The sequence below is a fragment of the Centroberyx gerrardi genome, chromosome 15 (assembly GCF_048128805.1).
Source record: "Centroberyx gerrardi isolate f3 chromosome 15, fCenGer3.hap1.cur.20231027, whole genome shotgun sequence".
Lineage (NCBI taxonomy): Eukaryota > Metazoa > Chordata > Actinopteri > Beryciformes > Berycidae > Centroberyx > Centroberyx gerrardi.
Window position 1 is genome coordinate 5474089 of NC_136011.1, and position 22373 is coordinate 5496461.

The following is a 22373-nucleotide window of genomic DNA, read 5'->3' on the forward strand; positions in this document are numbered from 1 at the left end:
TAACTTCAATTGAAAAATTACATACTCCTCTATGGGTTGAGAAAATTGAGTTTAGGAAACCTTTTCCAAACCAATTAGATAATCTCAAAAACTAAAAACAAGGCAGTTTTCCGTATAGTGCCTGAAAAGTCGGCGTTTTGGAGATGCAAGGTTTTTACCCGACAACAGCTGTCGTTTCTCTCTATCGGTGTTCTCCCTCTATATGCCTGTGTTTCTCTCTCTCTCTCCATCACAATAACAGATGCTAAACCGTGCTTTGTCATTGATGTAGGAAAAGCCATCTGTCATCTGCATAAAGCAATGTCTTTTCTGCTGCTCTTAAAACACGGGGGCCTCCTGAGATCCCTTTAATGATGTATAGGATTTGGAGGATTCTCTCTCTCTCTCTCTCTCTCTCTCTCTCTCTCTCCATCGGAGCCACAGAGGTCTTATGTAATGGTTGTGGTCTTACATAAGCGAGAGAGAGAGGCGGGGGGGGTGGGGGGGGTCTGTTGTTTCTCTGCCCCTGGAGTGACGAGCTGCCCGTCACCGCTCGGGTCAATCCACACTGATCTCACACAGATTTAAAAAAAAAAAAAAAAGAAGTGAAACAAGTCTGGGATTTGACAACTGTGTGTGTGTGTGTGTATCTGCATGCATGTTTCCCCCACCCCAACCACTGAACAGGTGAGGCAAGCCTAAAAAAAATCATTTTTGTTGGTCTGAATGGAGAGTTGTAGTGTCAAACGGTCTAGTGTTAGAAGAAGGTAAGACATTTTGATGCTGCTTCGATATTGTTGTGACAGATTCAATTCAATATTGAATTTTATAAATGGTTGATACTTTCCACCATGTGTTAAGCAAGCTGAAATCCCAATGTCACTTCTAGAGGGCGGAAACCCAAAAATAAAACCCAATCAACATATCAAACCCCTGTGTAAAATTTTGCTACAAAGTTGGAAACACATTGCTTGATGTTTTTCTCAATATTAAACTTCGTATTGTATCAAAAAGTCAAATTTCTGTATCATGACTAAAATGATATATCACTAAAATGCTCCTGCCGGAACAGGATCCGGCACCTTGCGGTTTTGGACTACCTGCATTCTGGTACCTATTTGCGTGAACCCGGCACCTCTGGTGGCATGAAAGTTTTTTTGTCTGCCATGTAATAATCCCAATAGTTGACTCTTCCTTTCCCCTCCCTTCCAAAAACCTAATTGGCTCATTTCCATATGAAGACAGGTGATTACCCTATTAGAAAGTAGCAACAAGCGCATAGTAATCACGTGACATGAGTGAGCTGCTCTGCAGAGTGTGTTATGAAACACACTCAGACAGCGTCATGGCTAAAAGATAGTTGAAGTTGCTGTCCATATGTCCGCTGTGTGGACTATTTTTGGAAATTAGACAAGGTAAGCATGATTTATTTTTTTTTGTAAACGTGTTACAGTTCTCTGCTGGGACAATAACATCTAAATTCATATTTGCATAGATGAAAACAGAAATTATTATGGAGTGTGGACCTGTAAGTCCCACAGTTAAATATGTGGGCAATTGCGCATGTTATGTTGAGTGTCCAGAAATAATTGGTAATATAATTGGATAATTGGTTGAGTGAAGGGCTGTAAGCCCCACATCAATGTGGGTATTTCAAAACCAGCGCGGTCCAGCTGAGTGTCGCATGTAGGCCGACTTGTAGCTGTTTGGCATGACCATGACACGTTTTATTGCTGTCATTTCATTATTCGCTGACATTGTTTCCTACGTTCAAAATAGATGTCCTATGAAAGTATTTGTGTTGAATATTAATGCGTAACTACTCGAGCCAGAATTTGTCTGGTAAATGGTTGAAGCCATTGCAGTTTCCTTGATGTGTTTATGTATGATTAGGATGTCTCAAAGCCAAGTATGTGGGCATTTTTATGTTGTGCACAGCACAGTTATATCTTTAGTCCACTACTTGAAGGGCAGGTTTGTAAAAACCCATCGGTTTGGACAAAATGAGCATTATGTAGCCTATGCAATAATAAAATATTGTTATAGGTCCCCAGTAGTCGGAGCTCTAAGGTCATATAGTCGGTCATTTAGTAATGTTTAGGCTGTTAGGTCTACAGTATGCTGTATGGCTGCACTGAGCACCACCGTGCCTCCAATGCGCTTGTTGTCCCTCCAGACCGACTCGCGGGAACACCGACCACTTGGTGTTCTGGGACCTCATCATTTACAAATGAAGCACTGGTTGCAGGAGGAGAAAAGGAAGTCCAATTACTGCTACTCTGCTCTTTTGTAGTTGCTTCATTATTTCAGGAAACTTGTCAAAAGCATAATAGTTATGTGTAGAAACCTTGTAAATGTAATACTAGAGTTTTGTTTTTCTTACTTACTGAATGTTTACATGGTCTAATATGTGTTGAGTGAGTTTCATGACCCTTTGGAACATGAAACCTGTTAAAAGCCTATCATATACTGTCATTTCATACATACTGGTCATGGAATTCCTGGAATATCATGGAATGTTCAGAGGTGTATTCCAAACAGGGAATTTGATACATTCTCTGTAGTCAGGGAATATTAGGGAATTTTACAAATGGGTCACTTCACAGGAGTACAGCAGAATGTATTTTCCAACTTGTTTCACATAATGCATTAGATGGTTTTCAGCCCAAGTGGAGTGGAAACCAGGCCGCTCGCCCCTTTAGAAAAACAACATTAACAAACCAGGAAGGAAGAGCATCTTTAGGTCGTGGAAGCGCTCTGACATGGAAAATCATCAGAAAGTCTTAGTAGAGAACTTTACATCAGGGCCGCGGTGTGACCCCTAATGTGAAATTTTATTATTTCATTATCTGAAAGGCCGGGTTATTATGACACATTAAGAAGTCATAGGTTATTAAAAGGTGAGAAATTTGTAAAGGGGAGAAAAGGGAACGAAGACCCGCACACCACAATCACACACACACATGCAGGGAAAAAAGCTGATTGGGTAAGATAGTGTGATTAACCCCCTCTTTCATTCACACATTCAATTAGATGTTCTTAAGCGTTCACACTCCCTGCAGCAACTGGAGTATTCAGCCAAGGAAACTGATGTGAGGAGGGAATGGCAAAGTCCAAGACTGCTAATGTCTAATAAACTAAAGCGGTGTTTAGCTCCATAACATGACCAAGCTGTTACTGCATCATATAACTGTGTTCAGGTGAAGAGTTTCATTCAAAACCAATACAAACTGATTGAAAGCATAACATTAAAATGAATGATGGTTCTTTTTTAACGGATAGCAGGTAAATGGCAACACTTCTACTTCTTCTTCAATCGCCCTTACAAAACGAGTCACATGTGAAAACCCACGTGTGAATCCAAAGCACATGTGCTTTTTGGACACATATTGGTTTTCATACTGTATGTGAACAATTTTTTTTCCTGACATCACATGACAGTTTTTACTTCAGATGTGAACATTTCAAGTCATAGGTGAGAAGTTTTTGGGGGGTTTTTTCCACATGTGAAAAATTTTTTGTACGTTTTCACCTGACACATGACAATATTTGTTTCACATGTGGAAACATAATTTCACATGCAAAGAGACAATTCACAGGTGCACATATGAATACCAAAATGTGACCAAAAAGCACGTGCCTTGAATTCACATGTGGGTTTTCACATGTGAGGGCAGACCCTCTATATTTTAGAGATATTGGCTGATTTTTTGTCTTTAAACTCAAATTTAGACACACGTGTCTTACACATTATTAAAATTCCTCTCAACTGAAAGATGTTTTGTTATTCATTCATTTTGGAATATGGATGCTACAGTCCCTCATATGCTTTCCAGTAAATCCGAACGGCACCCTGCGTCTTTCCAAACGTTCAGCGGAGGCCACCAAGGAATCAACCCCTCTAATACCACCTAATAGCAGTTTGTCCATCCCTTCTTTCCCCTCTTCTGTTCCCTTCATCCTATACAGCATAAACACAGCGGATCAGGCCCTTTAAACTAGCCGCAGACTGCACTTAGCCCAACAGAATACCAGCTAATGCAGATTATACTTTTCCAGAAACGACTTTAATGCAGCGGCTACTGTAAATCATATTGATTTTTTCTCTTTTTTTACCGGACAGAAAGGAGAATGGAGGGACTAAATCCAGAGATTATACAACTCTTTTGTCTCGCTCGCTGTTTGACATCCATCTTTTCACAGAATATTTAACAAGATTAGTGACGTCGTCGCCGCAGCAGCAGCGCCGATGTCGGGCTGATCCGCCCGGCTGCCGCGACACTAGAGTTAGTATAATCCTAAATCTGGATGGATTGCTGCTGGTCATACATCACTGGGCTTCTCTTTGACATGAGGTGGGTCACGTTTTGACATTTACATTTTGAGCATTTAGCTCGAGCTCTTACCCAGGGTGACTTAGAAAAACAGAGTGCAACGGTAGAGTAAGCTTCAAATCCTGTATGACATGCATGATACGTACAGTACGTTATGAGCAACCGGCACACAGGAGGTCAAAGGTCAAAGAATCGATCCGTTTTATAAAGGAAAGAGGAATTCAACCGCCTTCACTGACAAAATGAAGGTTATCCCATCTATTCCAAGTGAAAGACACCTGTGGAATTTATTTGGAAAGACGCACAATGTTTTTTCATGACAACTTGGGGTTAAAATCCCTCACGAAAAAAAATACTTTACACATTATATCGATCAATCGCGATGTCATCATTTCTGGCTTCGCGTCACGTCTCCGGTTCTTGAAACGCTCTTTGTTTCGCCATGTATGGAAAAAAGCAGATAAGATAGATTTGCTGTTTTTGGAAACATGAACTTGGCTCCTCCAGCAGAATTGCACGCCCCTATGTGTGTGTGTGTGTCTGTGTGTGTGTGTGTGTGTGTGTAAATAGTTGATATTTCGTGGCATGGTGCTTGTCCTTCCCTCAGGAGCCATCTGTCTCGGTGCCAGGTTGAGGTGAAAGGAGAGAGAGGAAAGCTTTGTGGTGATGGCCCTTCACACACACACACACACACACGCACACACACACACACACACACACATCTCTGGTAGAAATGGAGTTGGCCTATGCTCATGCATGCATTGGCCAGGTCCAGCGAGCCTCTAATCTGTGAATTGAAAAACACAAAGACTCCTCATAGATGGTCCAAAAGGGGCAGTCACGCTACGCATCCAGCCAAAAGGGCTGGGCCATTGTTGTTGTTGTTATTTTGGGGCTGTGTAATTGGTCGAAGCGGTGTCTCATCAGTATGTATAGAGGCCTGTGTGTGTGTGTGTGTGTGTGTGTGTGTGTGAGAGTATGTGCTTGTTAGCGTCTGTCAGTGTATTTGTGTGTGCGTACAGTATGTGTCAGTTAGGAGATAATGACAGAGAGACTTAATTGTTTTCTTCGTAGCTATGAATGTTCCATAGTTGGCAGTATGCTTTGGGGCACTCTGTGTTTTGTAAGTGTGTGTGTGTGTGTGTGTGTGTTGCACTACTATTGGCACAGACTGCCCTGGCTGTGATGGCTCAGTGGGAAACACATTCCACTGCTGGAAATGGCTTGGCAACTGACTTGAAACTGTTTACTGACTGATTTTTACTAACCGATCCCTACTGTACTAGACTGAGTGGAAAAGCACTGCTTGCTAACTGATTTACTGTACTCTACATTTTACATTTTAGGTGTAAAAGAGTGACTTACCATGAGTGCAACAGTAGAATAAGCTTCAATTCCTAGATCACTAAAAATTGAAAGCAACCAAAAATGAAAAGGTCAAAGGTCAGGGTATTGGTGGCTGGGATGTAATGGAGGGTAAACCCACCTTAACTCAAGTTACCCATCTTTTTATTTGTGGAATAGAAAAAGAAACACCTTTGTAGCCTGATCTTCATGACAGAAATTCATAGTATACATCATAGCAAGTAGCATCAAACTGATGGAAGCTATGTGAGGACAGAGTCTTTGAAGTGGAAAAAAGGCAGAAATTAATGTTTTTCTGAAAATATACACACCTATCTTGTTATTTACCACTACATCAGCGCTTGGCTCCCTTGCGATATTCCTGTGACCATAGAAGGATCGTGTAAGAGCGAAGAAGGAAAGGAAAAGAAACAGAAGAAGGGGAGAGATAGAGGGGATTGGGGCTTTTTTGACCGAGAGAGAGAAACAGTGAGAGAGTGTTTATAGTGTTTTATAACAAGTTTGACTCACTCACCTGTAGCCAACCACAACACCAGACTCCTCTTTTCTCTCCTTCCCTCCTTTATCTTTTCTGGTTCCCCTTCAGCTCCCTCCATTATTTCTCCCCAGTTCCTCACTGCTGACTCTACATCATGTCCGGTTCTTCATTTTGTCCCTTTTCTCTTTTTTTCCCCTCCCGCTCTCATCTCTCCCTTCCTACCTCTTCCCTATCCCCCCCCCCCCCTTTCCTCTCTCTCTCTCTCTCTCTCTCTCTCTCTCTCTCTCTCTCTCTCTCTCTCTCTCTCTCTCTCTCTCTCTCTCTCTCTCTCTCCCTCTCTCTCTCTCTCTCCTGTCAGTTCCTATGAGCGGACAGGGGTTGTGTTGTGTTTGGGCCACGCAGGGCAGGCTGAAGCTGAAGCCGCCTGACTCACAAGCTCTCGGCTGTTGAGGGAGAGAATGTCACTGCACATTGTGTTGCCTTCACGTTACACAAGCGTGCGCACACACACACACACACACACATGCAGCACGAACACACACGCATGCACAGAAAGGAAACAATGCACATCCATTGGGAAAATACACTTGCACGCACGCACACATGGAGTACAGATTCTGCAAGCGCACAGCAGAATCACACACATGGCACACACACACACATACAGAGCAAGCAAATCCCAAACACACATGCACAGTCACACTGGGCCAAGGCTATTTTTAGCCTTGCCACTCATATGAAGACTCATATGCAACAGGGAATGCACGTGACGGTTGTGAATTAATATGCGGCATATTTTGGCATGTTGTGATTCGCTGCTGCTGTTGGACAGTGACGGATTCATCATGTCACCTCTGTTGGGTCTAGGATGGAGAGACAGAGCGATATGTGAGAATGTAATCCGAACCAACCACGGGAAATAACCCCAAAACGCAAGGGTTTCTGGGTAGAAGGAGGTGGATGTTCACATCTGATCAGTCAGCAGTTCCTCATGCTCGGAAAGCCCGGCATAACAAAAGGAATCGAGGGCAAACCGCAGTCTGGACTGACGCTCATACTCAGCTGTTTCTTCATGTGTTCTTAAATGAACACCAGAGAAGGAAAAGTACAGCAAAGAGCGCAGACAAGTGCATCATGTTTAACTGACGCTTCAGAGACTGGAATCAAAATTTGTCTTGACTCCTCCCACCGCCAAAACCTCTAACCTGGAAGGATGACAGGCCACCAAAACTCTGTCCAATAAACGAGCTACTTGTGAGTCCATGTGACTTTTGTTTACAAGCTCTGGTTCGCTTGTAATTGGGAGGCATGAACCTAAACGAAGCAAATACAAAAATGCAACAAACTAAACTTCATTATGGTTCAGACCAATGCAAAGAAACTGTAGGTGCAGCATCACTCCAGAAAGTCTGTATGGAAATGTACGGAAAATCAAACTGATAATTTCCAGGTCTTGAAAAGTTTGGGAATTGCACAGAAAGTCTGGAAAAGTAAGGAGAGAAAGCTGTTTTTCAGTGCTGATAGATATGACTACCATAAACTCTCTCTGTTATTTGACATATTGTGGCATTAGTCGTGAAGTATAATCGTCTGCAGAGCGTAATGACTGAGTTATCAGTCATATTGCCAAGCCACTATCAGCGCGAATCATATTGAACAGCAGCCAAGATCTTATAATCCAGTCAAGAAATTAAATTTGAAAATGGAAAACGCTGTAGTATTTACTTCTTTTTCTTTTTCTTTCACCTCAACGTGCGAACAGCCACTCGCAATGTTTATCCATCATCAGCATTTAGAGATTTCTGTCTGACTTTTAATTGAAAATTGCTAATGGGCAAAATGAGTTCTGGAAAAAGGTTAGACAGATCACAGAGAACGTTACCTTAGCTGCCCCGCTTTTCATTTATGTATGATTTTCAGTCTAACAAGACGCGACACATGTTCTCTCCCTCCATCTGTTTATCTTTGAATCCCCACACACACACACAGGGCTATTTTAAATCCATTTCAGTTCCCTTGTTAATTATGCATTTTCTAGCTCTTGTACCCTACATGTCCCTATTGAGTTTTTATATCGCTTTATTTCAGTGTCCAATTGACTTGTATCTTGTCGTCTCGATTAATTTTTTTTTGTTACCTTTGGGGTGAGATGTTTTCTATGAGCCCCTTGGGGTTTCTTCCTCCGCAGAGTTAATATTTCATTTTTTTCGTTTCAGCATGTTCGATTTCTGTGTTTTTTTTTCTTTCTCTGCAGCAATCCACGAGTTCCCCAGGGATTACTTCACCAACCAGGAGCGCGTCGACGGAGCGGTGGGCCTGCACGTCCTGTGTGTGAGTGTCACCCATATACACGCATAAAGTGCAGGATGTGAGTGGCTGATACTTGCCAAAATTGCTGTTAGTTTCTCCGGGAGCGCAGGTTCAGATGAATCATGCATTAGACGACGGAGGAACCTGCACTCTGATTTGCTGGGGCATAAAAAAAGCCTCAAAAAAAAAAGGGAAATCAAGCAGCTGAGATAGCAAAAAGAGTTCTTTAATAAGACATGGTGCAAAGAAAAAGGGCTTAAAAAGTGCAAAATGGGGAAGAATAACTGCAGCGGACTTGGAAGGAACAAGTAAGGACTTTCCATTGACTGCATTCATTCCCTAACATCTAATACTAAGCCTAACTAAACTAACCCTAACCTTAATCCTAACCTAATCTTCTAATACTAATCTTAACCCTAAACCCAAATCCTGTGCTCAGAGGTGGGGACTCAAGTCACATGACTTGGACTCGAGTCACAGTCTGAATTGCTTGAGACTTGACTTGATGCATGAAGAGAAGACTTGAGACCTGACTTGACTTGGGTTCTGGTGACTTGGGACTTGACTCTGACTTGTACTCTGATGACTTGAAAAGGTTTCTAAAGTCTTGACTTGAGATCTTGTGTTTGTGTAAATGACTTAGATTGAAAGTGATGAGATTTGTTCCACCAGACGACTGAATTTAAATTCTGTTTTCTGAATTTGTATGGAATGATTTAATTTATTGAAGTTGAAACTGATTTTATAAATCAAACTCATGATGCTCTTACCAAGTTTTTATCCTATTAAAACCATATTGCATTGAAAAGTCTTAGATATTTAGTTTTCTTTAAGATATTAAATTGATGCTGGACTGGATTCTGACTTGACTTGCTGTTCCACATTTAGACTTGGGACTTAACTTGAGACTTGAGCCTCAAGACTTGAGACTGACTTGGGACTTGAGCAAAGTTGACTTGGTCACACCTCTACTGAAGGTCTAAAACTCAAACTGGTTCTCACAAGGATAGAAGTACAAGAACACACACACACACACTAAACAAACGAAAACGTGGACACCCTATGACCCGACTGCCAGTGTGTTAATGGGGAAGTGTTTGGCAGATGTTGAGCAGAGGCTTATGTGTGATATGAGGACACGCTGCCTGGCTGCCCAAAGATTTAGACACCAAACCTGCTTATGTACATGCTCTACATCCCAAAATGAGGAGGAAAATAATTGCATGCCATTTCCCTAACCTATAAATATATTCACGTTTGTGGACGTGCCTGGCCTGCTTATGGATATGACTTGTAATCAGACGAAAGAAGGTCCTGTGTCTCTCTTGTAAAGTTCATATTGAAGTAACTCAACATATCGTAGTAAAATCTTTAACACTTTGAATGAAATCCTAATAATGGGCCAGTGTACTTCGCTTGATGGCATGTAATTATTTACAAATCAAAGGATTCGAAAACGCCGTCAATCAAAATCTGTATCACTTTTGATTGCCTGTCAGTGCTGCAACTTGCGCCTACATTGTTGGAATAGAAAGTGTGTCTCTGCACACAAGTCTGACCTGTATACGTTTCTTTGTGAAAGAGACACTAACTTGCCACTTACCGCTCTTGCAAATGGACGAGGCGCCTTGCCCGCACGCTGCAGTTTGAGTGAATATTGGCTGCTGACCTAAAAATATGACACTGTGGTTTTGGAGCAGCCAGAGCTTCCCTCCCTCAGCATCATTCATGCTGTATTCCTCAAGTCAATCCTTTGCAGTTGGTTTGACAGGCATGCGGATAAGTCTGAAGCCTACAGTGTAAAAAGGAATACCAGCTTAAAACCCAAAACATCAATCACATTTACAAGTTTTGGAGACTGAGTCTATCAAAAATGATGCTGTAGATAGCAGTTCACAACCCTTTTGTGGTTGTTTTTACCAGCTCACTCATTGTAGGTTGCTTTGAATAAGTGTACACTAAGTTCTTTTGACTCCAGCAATTCAGACATTTATGTGTGAAAAGCAGATATAGGAGCGCTACTGGTGGGTTTTGTAGTGTAAGAGGGTGGTCTTTGGTCTAAAACTCTGATTATATAACTTGAAGAAAAAACCAAGGCAACTCCTCTTTGAAGTATCAAAAGACGAAATACTTTATTAAATCATAGAAGCATTAAAAACACCAACATGTTTTGGCCATAGGGCCTTCTTCAGGGTGTCAAAAGATGACACCTTGACACCCTGAAACACCCATGTTGTGTTAGCTAGGGTTTGACTGATATGGATTTTTGAAAGCTGATACAGATTTGACTGACTGGCTGATATCTGATATTTCACGAAAGATCAGCATATCAGCAAACTGATATAGTCTAACCCTAGTGTCTTCAGACAGTAACAAAACATCATGGCAAATATATTGAAAATTATATTTGTAAATAATTGAGTTGTATGAATGAGTTGGACTAGTAATGCTTTATTTTTCTCCAAAAAAAAAAAAAAAATCTCACAGCTATTTGTTCAGCGAATCTCTTGTGAATGACAATGTTGTTCTTTCAATAGGTGTCTTTGTATGTATGTGTGTATTGTTGCTCACCAGAGTGTGTTTTGGCCTCTGTAGGCGATGTACATGTTCTACGCCCTGGCCTTGCTGTGTGACGACTACTTTGTCCCCTCGCTCGAGAAGATATGTGAGGTAGGAAAACACTGGAGTTCCATTATTACCATCACTATAGAAGAGCTGTTTTTATACTACTGCTTTCTTTCATGCTATTGCTTGCTGTCTTTCTTTCTCCCAGCGTCTCCATCTGAGTGAGGATGTTGCAGGTGCGACCTTCATGGCAGCAGGCAGTTCAGCTCCTGAACTGTTCACCTCTGTCATTGGTGAGATTCACACACACACACACACACACACACACACACACACACACACACAGACACACACACACCTATGCCAGTAGCATCACTGTTTATTCCCTTAACCCTCTATATCCCATAGCGGCGGAGAGCATCATTTTCTTTCAAGTCTTTGCGGCAATAAAATCAATTTAAAAGTGAGATTTTTGGTGAGAAGACTGGACTTATATAATCAAATCTTGCCATTTGAAATGTTGGGTTTAGCTAAATAAATATAACTAAAAACGAAACAACACACCAGTGCAAAATACCACCCAGAGATAGTGCCAAATCTGCTGACCTTGTTACATAACTTGAATGACAAACGAATAGAGTGAATAAAATATGAGCTTTAGACAAGTACATTGTACCCTTTGTCTTCCTACAAGCCTCAAATAGTTTTTGTCATCCAGAATGTTGGACAGCAAAAGATAAACCTTAGTGAAATACCACTGGCTTCCGCAGCTAGCACCATGTTAGCTAACAACAGTTTCTAAACTAGGGTGACCACATTTTCAAACCCCCAAACCGGGACCCTTAACACACTGAATATCATCCAGAATTCATGTCAAAGATGGACATAAATTGTGATAAGGGTGTCTTACCTTTTAGTGGCAGTAACCGAAGGAGGTATGTTGACAATATTGGCATCGTAAAGATGGATGCTAGTTTAGTAGCTTAGTAGCTATGTTAGCTTGAAAACAGGTGAATTGATTAGTAAAATTTGTAAAAATTTGGCTCATTCTGGAGGGCTTGTATTGTCATTGACAGTAGCATATAGGTCTAATGGTTTCTGTGTTCAGTTATCCTAACTTTTATTACTAGCCAACACAAACACCAGCTAAATTTAGCCATTGGTAATGGGAGCCAATGCAACATGTTTCATAATTGTTGCTCACAGAAGCATAGAAAGCTTAAATTAAGAGTAATAGGCCTACTTAATGTTAAGCTAAATGAAGATGTTTTTGTCCATAATTTGAAACATGCCGTGTTTGGCATCGACTCCACTTCAGTTAGCACTGGTGCTAATTTAGTAACCAGAGAGCCAAACCATCATGCTTCAGCCAGAGAACCGTCTTAATATCACAAGAAAAAACTGTAACTGAAAAGTACTGCTGGTGGTCTGTGGTAACCAGTGTTTTCTGTCCCCCGCTGTGCAGGAGTGTTCATCACTAAAGGTGACGTCGGGGTCGGCACCATCGTGGGCTCAGCTGTCTTCAACATCCTCTGCATTATCGGAGTGTGTGGCATATTCGCTGGACAGGTACAGTGGGCTACAAGTTAGAAACACACACACACACACAGACCATGTCTCATCTGTTTTTCTGTCTCTTTGTCTCTCTATCTTCACCTCGCTGTCTGAATCGGTTTTCTCTCTCTCACTAACTACATTTTCATCCAACTCAAGCAAATTTTAGGCAAACATTTGAAACGTTGCAACAAATAAAATCCATCAGCTGGGTTGAAGCGAATACAAAGGCTTCCTGAATGTACAGCATCTCATCAGAAAGTACACATCCGCATGAAAAATGGAAAGTCTCTCAAGAATTGATTAGTATTGAACGAGCTGTTATTGCTCTTTCGTGTCAGCTAATGCCGGCCATATTTCATGCTGTCCGAAGACAAAAACAAAGAAATGCACTTGTGATATTCTCACGCACCGAGTAATGGTCATACAACCGCTATTTATCTTCACTTCGCTGCGTCAAAGCGAGTGTGAAAACGTTTTAGCGTTCAGACTTTTTAATTCGATGCATCATAATTCGCACAATTTTAACGTCCTTGGATGGAAAGTCAGCTAACCTCTCCCTCTCTTCATCTCTTCCCCTTCTCCCTCTCTCTCTCTCTCTCTCTCTCTAGACATAGTGTCTGCCTCCCTCATGTCATAACTGCATTTAGTTTGCAGCAAAGTGTCTGAGTCAGAAAATGATATCTGTCCTGTTCGCCGCTGTAATCCCACGAGGAAAAGAGAAACATACTTAGAAGAATTTTTTCCTGTTTAGATTGCATGTTACGTAAGACCCAAACAGACACTCACACACACACACACTCACACACACACACACACAGAGTAATGATTTACCACAATCCATCAAGAGCCTTGTGGTTTATCTCATTTGTCTGGTGCACAGCAGTGTGAGATGTTAGATGTCTTACTCAACGGGACAAAAAATTAAGTAATTCAGTGTCTATAACTATTTTTACTCTCTTTTTCCCTGCTTTTTGTTTTATATTCTCTCTCTCTCTCTCTCTCTCTCTCTCTCTCTCTCTCTCTCTCTCTCTCTCTCTCTCTCTCTCTCTCTCTCAGGCGGTGCGTCTCTCCTGCTGGCCTCTGCTCAGAGACTCTGTCTACTACACCTTGTCTATCTCTGCTCTTATAGTGGTGAGGAACCTAGATATGAAGACAAATCCAGTCATAATAACATTGCAAATACTGTAAAATGCATTAGGGCCGTCCTCGACTAAAGAAAGTCTGGGTCTGGTAATATTCATAGGTTTTTTAATTGAACAGCCAGTTTGATTGATAAATCTGTGATTGATAAATACATGCATGCATGCAAATTGATCTTTACATCTTTTTCTTGCCTGGCTCTTATTCCTTTTTCAAATTGATTTGTAAATTTAAAAAAAATGCAGTCTGGTTTCAAGTTAGGTTTGGTAATTCAATGTAATTGCTGGTTCATTTCTATGATTTTTCACCTTTTTGTCATTCTTCTCTCTCTTCCCACAGTTCATATATGATGAGAAAGTGGTGTGGTGAGTCTAATCAATCATTGTTTCAATTATTATTTCTATAGGTATTCATGTGTTATTGTTTTTTTTTATTCAACCATTCATGTTAGAAATTGTGATATCATCACTGATTTCAATTAGAACAATCCATAACATGTTCCTCTGACAAATAGCCATCGAAATTTGTGATGTGTTCCCATTGCTTTTAATAATTCACATAGTCATTCAATCCAAACTATGTGTTTTCCAGGTGGGAAGCTCTCACGTTGATCCTGATGTATTTCGTCTACATTTTAATCATGAAGTAAGTATGTCTAAGCGTAGTTTTTGATAGCGCAGAATGAAAATATTGGTTCTTTTTCAAGGATAGTAGGTAACTTTAGTCCACATATGCATACATGGTGTATGCTAACCGGTTTGAATGACCTCTGTTCCAGGCTGAACTCCCACATTGTTCGTTTTCTGGAGAGGAGGAAGAAGAACTCGTCCAGCTTGAGGAACGGGGCGGCCAGTAACGCTGAGCTGGATGACAGCTGTGATGCTACTGCCGTCCTGCTGAAGAAAGGTAGGCTTGTTGTCTTCCTGTTGTTAGTATGTTACAGTACTATCTTGTAGTACGGTATGTCATTGTGTAGAATTTCATAGTATAGTATGGTATAGTATATATATTTAAGTAATCAAGAAAACTTTTATTTCTTTTATTTTTTAATTAATCCTAATCAAATGTTAGTTTTCCACCTAGAAATATACTGTAGTTCTTAAGCAGTAGCTAAACAAACTGGCTGCAAAGTGACACATGAGTAGCAGCATGATTAATATTTAAATGAACTGTTATGTATTCAAAGGTGTGTGTTTATATGTAAGGGCTAATGTACAGTGAGCTGGTCATTAATGCAAAATAAGCCCCAGCTGGGTGACCCAAGACCCAAGGGCCCTTGATTGCCCTGAAGGGGCTTATTTTGCAATAATGACCAACTCACTGTACATTATTCTGCTTAATACATAAATATTTAGCAAACACATTAATCATTTGACACAAAGTATTGATTTAAAATGATTTTATTACACACTAAATTAACTTACATCAAGAGTAACCGAGGAGTAACATCTTTTTAATACAAGGTGTATCTAATTAATTTGATTAGAAATCAGCAAAACGGACCAGACTTCTTGACTGCAGAAATAACAGACCTCAAAATGTGTTTATTGGCCAATAAGAACTGAGTATTCAACAAAGTCAAGTAATAAATACTAATATTTTATCATTAATATTCAAAGGTGTGAATTTATCGATTTATTTTTCTATGGCTTTGAATGTAACTCAACCAATCAGGACTGAGGACTTGAACAATCGGTTTTATAATAATAAAAAAAAGTTCTGAGAATAATCATATCTTCGAACTATACAATATTGTTGTACAGTGTGTCACTATATAGCTAGAATTTGATAGTGTGGTATATTCTAGCATAGAATATGGTTAATGGTATAGAATTCAATAGAGATTAGGCATGTACGTGTGAATGTGTGTCCGCGGCCATGCGTGCACGTGTATATTGTGTGTTTACATGCATGTGTGTGTGTGCGTGTGTGTGTCTTACAGCAAACCACCACAGGAAGCCGTCGGTGCTGATGGTGGATGAGCTGCTGTCAGCCTACCCCCACCAGCTGTCCTTCTCCGAGGCCGGCATGAGGATCATGATCACCAGCCACTTCTCCCCCCGAACCCGCCTCACCATGGCCTCACGAATGCTCATCACCGAGGTAGGGACACACACACACACACACACACACACACACACACACACACACACAAGCACGCTACAGCTGCACTATTGATTGGATTGAAAAAAAAACAAAGACTGCTGCCATTTCCAATTTGAAACGGGCTGCAGTGTGTTTTTTCTCGGAGGGAAAAGCGTTCCAGACAGCTTCCTTAATAAGGTAATCTGCTGCTGCACAGAGGCCCCGGCCTACAAATCAGGTTGCACATTGAAGATTCTAAGCATTAGCTATTTTTGTACGTTGTTCAAGGGCTGAGAATGAAATGATGTAGAAATAGCTTTGTCCATACGAGTGGCTATTTATATCTTCAATTGCTATGTTCAGCCAAAAAAAGACTCAAATTGTATCATTGTATCATATGGTGCAACCAGAACACAGTCTCTGGTTTAGTGTAGATTAGATTAGTGCTGAAACGATAAATTGATTAGTCGATCGACAGAAAATTAATTGATTATAATTTTGATAATCGTTTTAGTCATTAGTAAAAATGCCAAACATTTGCTGGATACAGCTTCAAAAATGCTAAGATTTACTGCTTTTCTCTGTTTCATGTCATTATAAAATGAATACTTTGGAGTTTTTTGGCTGCTGGTCAGACTAAATGAGTAATTTTAAGAATCACTTTGGGCTCTGGTAACTTGTGATGGGCATTTGTCATTATTTTTGACATTTTATAGACTAAATGATAAATCGATTAATCAAAAAAATAATGGATACATTAATCGATAATGAAAATAATCGTTAGTTGCAGCCCTAGATTAGATGAAACCATCGCAGCAGCAGGTAGTAACAGGATACATCAAAGAAAAATAGGACATATATAAGAATAGAGCAAATGGAGGTTATGTAAATGCAATCGTGTATCTCTTGCATACAAATCTTACATATATATCTTACAGATAATAACATTGTATGGGGTATTCTCTTATATTCTTCATCCATTCCTCCCTTCACGATGCCCACAGCTTGGTTCCCCCTAATAAGTCCATGACAAGAAAAGAGAAAAAAAAACTCTCAGTCCTTCTAGATACAGAGTCTTAGATGGTAGAATATGATTGGGGTTCATTTTACTATAAAGGCATTTGTTCTTAACTGCAGTCTTGCTGGTTCGCTCTCATATGGTAAACAGTTTTAATATTTTCTCGCCATTTGATTTAAGGCTGGAGGCTGTGGCTTTAGCCTGGAGACAGTAATCATTTCCTTAACTATCAAAAGGAGGATTCCTCGTAAATATATCTGATTTATATCATCTAAGCCTTCTGGCAGCGTTCTTAATGCGAAGTAGGATGGATGCCATGACCGACGATTTCAACGCTCAGACATATTAAGTAGAAATGTATGAATCAAATTCAGTATTACAGTTATAATCAGTAGGCAGTGCTGTATAACTCAGGCCATTTCCAGCAGCAGAATGTTTCACACTGAGACATCGCAGGATGTGCCAGGAGTAATTCCCACTGCTTAACACACACACACACACACACAGTCATTTAATTGTGAAGCATATTTAATGTGCTACAGGTACATCTGACCTGGTTGTGTGTGTGTGTGTGTGTGCGTCCTACAGAGGCAGCGTCTTATCAACACGCGGACGTTCACCAACGGCGACTCTGACGTCCCGGTGAAAGGAGGCAGCAGGCGGGGCGTAGAGAACGGGCTGGGCGGGGCCGACAGGGGGGTCAATGGTCGCCACGACGACCGGGAGGCCGGCAACGAGACGGAGAACGAGGACAACGAGAATAACGAGAACGACGAGGAGGAGGAAGAGGAGGACGGAGAGGGGCCCTTCGTACCCTTCCAATGCCCAGGTATCGACTTTCTCTCAGCTTTTTTATTTAAAATGTTCTTTTCAAAGTTCTGTTTAATTGAATACCTTTATATTTTTGATTTCATAGCTGGGAAAATGTTTGTGTGTATGGATATAACATTTGATGTGTTTTCAAAATACTGTTTACAGTCAGACTTCAACTTTTTCTTGATCAGACTTTCTTCATTAGAGTCTATTCAATCCTTGTTAGTATTTTTAACATTTGTTATTGAAAACAATGGGCACTGCTGTTGCGAATTACGTCATTAGCTTGCAGCTAACAGCACTCATAGGTTTCAAAGAGCGATGGTAACAGTGCTAACAAGCTGTTTTTAAGGTAGCTGAAGAACAAATGGAGAAACAATTTTTCCCCAAAAAAGTCCTCTAGTCCAGTTTCAGATTTTGTAATCAGATAGCACAAAAACACATCAAATCCAGGTGTAAAGACACATTCTTCCTTATGTTCCATATGGTAACACAATACAAAATTACAAGTAGCATGAGACAAATATAGAAACGGTAAAACAAGACATAAAAGGACTAGACAGTACAATAGAGGACGAGACGAGGCGGGACAGTAAAGGACAGGACAAGAACATTTGGCCACATTGAGAACAAAGTGTAAATGCAGTGCGTCAGAAATAAACTTTTGTGCACAAATCCAACCGGAAAACACATCAAACAAGCGGCAGGCTGCTCAGATAGTAACTTCCTCATCAAAAATGGGGAACAAGCAATTTGAAAGGAGGTAAATATTACGAGCAGAAGTGATGTGCGTGACAATCTGCGTTTTGGTACACTAGATTTAACCCAGTCTTTACGCAGTATACTGTTTCGCTGTGTGTTTCCCTGTGTGCTTGCAGCCGGTGTGTGTAACAAGCTGAAGTGGCTGCTGGCCTGGCCCCTGTGCCTCCTGCTGTACTTCACCGTCCCCAACTGCTCCGCGCCTCGCTGGGAGAACTGGTTCATGCTCTCCTTCATCTGCTCCACGCTGTGGATCGCCGCCTTCTCCTACGTCATGGTCTGGATGGTGAGCGGAGCGAGGGAGGGGGAAAAAGAGAGGGATGCAAACATGCATACAGGCAGACTGACAGACAAATAGACAGATTAATAGATGCAGGCAGGTGGGCAAAATAACAGAAACGACATGAAAGAGTAGATTGACTTTGAAGTAACTAAATCTCAATGGCAAAGGCGGCAACACAGGCGAGTCATATTAAGTTGAATGCCAATTAGCAGTATGCGAGATCTGACAATCATCACTTTTATGTGTTTTCAAAGCAACATGAGGCAACTGGCAGAGATCCAAAGAGGCCAAATAGTCGATGCTTAACGTGAATACAACGCACAGAGTGGCATTAAAATTTAAGACATGTGCATAAGATCGCATACATTTCTTGGATTTCCACTCCTCTGCATATAACTCCACATGTATTTGTTTGGAGAGCAACAGTTTGATCCTTCCTTCATGTCTTCCCTTTCTCTCTCTCTGTCTAAACACAAAACCTCAAAAATACAAGCAATAATCTCTCTCTCTCTCTCTCTCTCTCTCTCTCTCTCTCTCTCTCTCTCTCCCTCTCCCTCTCTCTCTCTCTCTCAGGTAACCGTGATAGGCTTCACGCTCGGCATCCCGGACGTCATCATGGGCATCACCTTCCTGGCAGCGGGCACCAGCGTCCCCGACTGCATGGCCAGCCTCATAGTGGCACGACAAGGTACGCGCACACACATGAAATGCCAGTATCGTATAACACAAACTGTCACACACACACACGCACGCCAACTACGGCCCTACGGAAGCCAAGCAAGAGAATCAAAGTGCAGCCAGACAGAGAGGAGGGAAGAGGACAGAGATAGAGATGGAGACGGGAGGGAGAGTGCGTGGGTAAAGATCGTGGGCTCGTCTTTTTTTTCGCTGCCCTTCTTCCGTCCCTGTGGCGAGGCTGAAAACGAAGGGGGGAGGGGGAGAGACAGCACGACGGGGTCCTTTCCTCCACCCTTTCATCTGTGTTTATTCTTGTTCCCGCCATCAAATATTTAGCAGGCTCTGTCTGTCTGAGGGGGGCTCGGCAGAAGACACGCACGCTCGCCACCGCCGTTTAGTTTCGCCGATCTTCGCTTTGTTGTCGGCCGCCGCGTATTTCGTTTGTTGTTTCAGACAGATACCTCCGCTGATGACCTACCTCCGTCTCTCTGTCACCCAACCTGTCGCCTTGTCTTTCTTTCTTTCGGTTCCCCCCCACGTACCTTCCTGTCTCCTCCTCTCTATACCTTTCGTTTCCTTTCTCCCTCCCTTGTTTCTTCCTCTGTACCGTTCCATCTCTGTCTATCTGTCGCTTTCTCTCTCTCATGTTCTCCGTCTGTGCAGGTATGGGAGACATGGCAGTGTCGAACTCCATAGGCAGCAATGTGTTTGACATCCTAGTGGGGCTCGGTCTCCCCTGGGCCCTGAAGACCCTGGCTATCAACTATGGCTCTGATGTAAGTAGCGCGCTCCTAAGTGTATCATAAGATGGGGGCACACTACACGACTCAACAGACTGGGAGAATATTGGACATCACACACTTAACGACTGGCATTCGCACTGGCATCTTGCATCGTAGAGAATCACATACTTGATGACCAATTGGATTTTGGGAGTTTTAACACCATAAAACCCAAGTTGTAAAAACCTGACATGTTTGAAATAATTATGATGGTCCTGACTAGATCAGGAGGCAAGAGGTTAAGTCCTGAACCTTGACGCAAGTCCTGAACCCTGACTACAAAAGCATCTGTACAATACAGCAAATTAGCAGCAAAAATCAGTCATGATGCCAATATAATTGGCCCTAAAGTCGTGTAGTGTGTCCCCAGCCTTAGTTAGAAGCCAATCTCATTTCCAGTGCACAGTATGACATACAGACCACAGCATGAATAGGGCCAGTGAGCTGAAGTTGCTTTTTCATAGCTGCTGTCATTTTAACATGGTTTAACACAGAGGCAAATAGATAACTATAAACAATTTATTAACATCTATCTAACAGTCTGTTCTTTCGTCTCATATTCACCTTTTGATATGAAATCCATATTGCAGTGTAAAAGAGCAAACGAGGGGAAAAATAACTCATTGTCTTCATGCATTTGATGGTAAATTACCAGTTGAAAGTAAAAATGAACAGTTAATTAACAGACATTCTCATATTGAGGTGGTATTTTGTAGTTATCTTTCTGTAGTCATGACCGCACTTCACTTGTTTTATCATAATATATTCTGATTGTGATGAAGTGATAAAGTGAGAAAATATGATGATAAAAAACAAAGAGATGCAATCAATAATCTGCGCAATTGAGATAATAAAACCCAAGGGGTTTAGAAAAATCTCAAACATCTCAAATATCACACAACAAAAAAATCAAGATGATAACACAGTTACTGGGACAACATGAAAGCAGTTTGGTTCATGAAACAAATCCTGGGTCTATACAGTGCCCTCCCTAATTATTGGGACAAATTGGTGTTTTTCTGTTATTTGCACAAGAAATTGAAATTGCCTGTCTGTTCTTACTGCTGATTAAGGACTAACACCTTGCAGTGTGCAGTGTAGTAGTGTTGCAGTGTATTTTTCCTGGTGAAGTCTTCTGCAGATTGTGGTATTTGATATTTGCACCCTGCTCTTGAGGTTATTTTGGATTTACTCAAAAGTCATTTTTGTCTTTGCACTTTCTTTGCAATCTTCCTGTCATCCACCACACGTCTTTTTTAGACGAGCTGTTCTCAGCCTGTCGGTGACTCCTCCAGCGGGTTAAGGTATAAGATAGATCTTCTGGAGAACTAACAGAGTAATCCAGAATGTTTTCCATCTCTAGAAATGACTACCAATGAAAAAAAAGTTGGAATGGTCAATTCACTGTTAGCTTACACAGGAAAATACCATCCAGAATGCACACACACACACATACATATACACACACATATACACACAGAGTGAGCGCCTTAACCCCTCTAGATCAAACACACATGTTTGAGGGAATTGAGAACGTGAAGGAATGCTTCGAATAATGTGTCTCTGTGCTGCTGACAGGCTTGGCTCCGCTAGCTGGTTTTCAGGACTGGTGAGATCTTTATTGGTACGAGCGTTTTGACACTGAGGGAAGCAGAGCTGCCTTCTGAAGGGCCTGAGATACAGAATGATACTGAGACACAGGAGTCACTGTAGGTGGCATGCAGGCCGCATACTACTGCTACTGCCACTACTGTGACTACCACTACTGCTACTATTACTACTGCTAATACTACTACTACTGCTACTATTACTACTGCTAATACTACTACTACTGCTACTATTACTACTGCTACTACTACTACTACTGCTACTACTAGCACTACTGCTACTATTACTACTGCTACTACTGCTACTACTACCACTACTGCTACTATTACTACTGCTACTACTACTACTACTACTGCTACTGCTGCTACTGCTACTGCCACTACTGCGACTACCACTACTGCTACTATTACTACTGCTACTGCTACTACTACTACTACTGCTACTACTACCACTACTGCTACTATTACTACTGCTACTACTGCTACTACTACCACTACTGCTACTATTACTACTGCTACTACTACTACTACTACTGCTACTGCTGCTACTGCTACTGCCACTACTGCGACTACCACTACTGCTACTATTACTACTGCTACTACTACTACTACTACTGCTA

The 22373-nt window shown here is 41.4% G+C and overlaps 1 protein-coding gene across 1 annotated transcript in view; it reads left to right on the forward strand.

Annotated features, from left to right (window-relative positions):
• Positions 1 to 22373, forward strand: part of slc24a3 (solute carrier family 24 member 3) — a 69631-nt gene that overhangs the window by 45085 nt on the left and 2173 nt on the right. Inside the window, exons 3-15 of the mRNA XM_078288701.1 lie at positions 8411 to 8487; positions 11062 to 11136; positions 11240 to 11324; positions 12497 to 12600; positions 13645 to 13719; positions 14068 to 14093; positions 14320 to 14373; positions 14507 to 14634; positions 15671 to 15831; positions 17420 to 17660; positions 18523 to 18689; positions 19260 to 19374; positions 20028 to 20140. Of these exons, the coding sequence (XP_078144827.1) occupies positions 8411 to 8487; positions 11062 to 11136; positions 11240 to 11324; positions 12497 to 12600; positions 13645 to 13719; positions 14068 to 14093; positions 14320 to 14373; positions 14507 to 14634; positions 15671 to 15831; positions 17420 to 17660; positions 18523 to 18689; positions 19260 to 19374; positions 20028 to 20140 (1421 nt within the window). The remainder of the gene's footprint in view (positions 1 to 8410; positions 8488 to 11061; positions 11137 to 11239; positions 11325 to 12496; positions 12601 to 13644; positions 13720 to 14067; positions 14094 to 14319; positions 14374 to 14506; positions 14635 to 15670; positions 15832 to 17419; positions 17661 to 18522; positions 18690 to 19259; positions 19375 to 20027; positions 20141 to 22373) is intronic.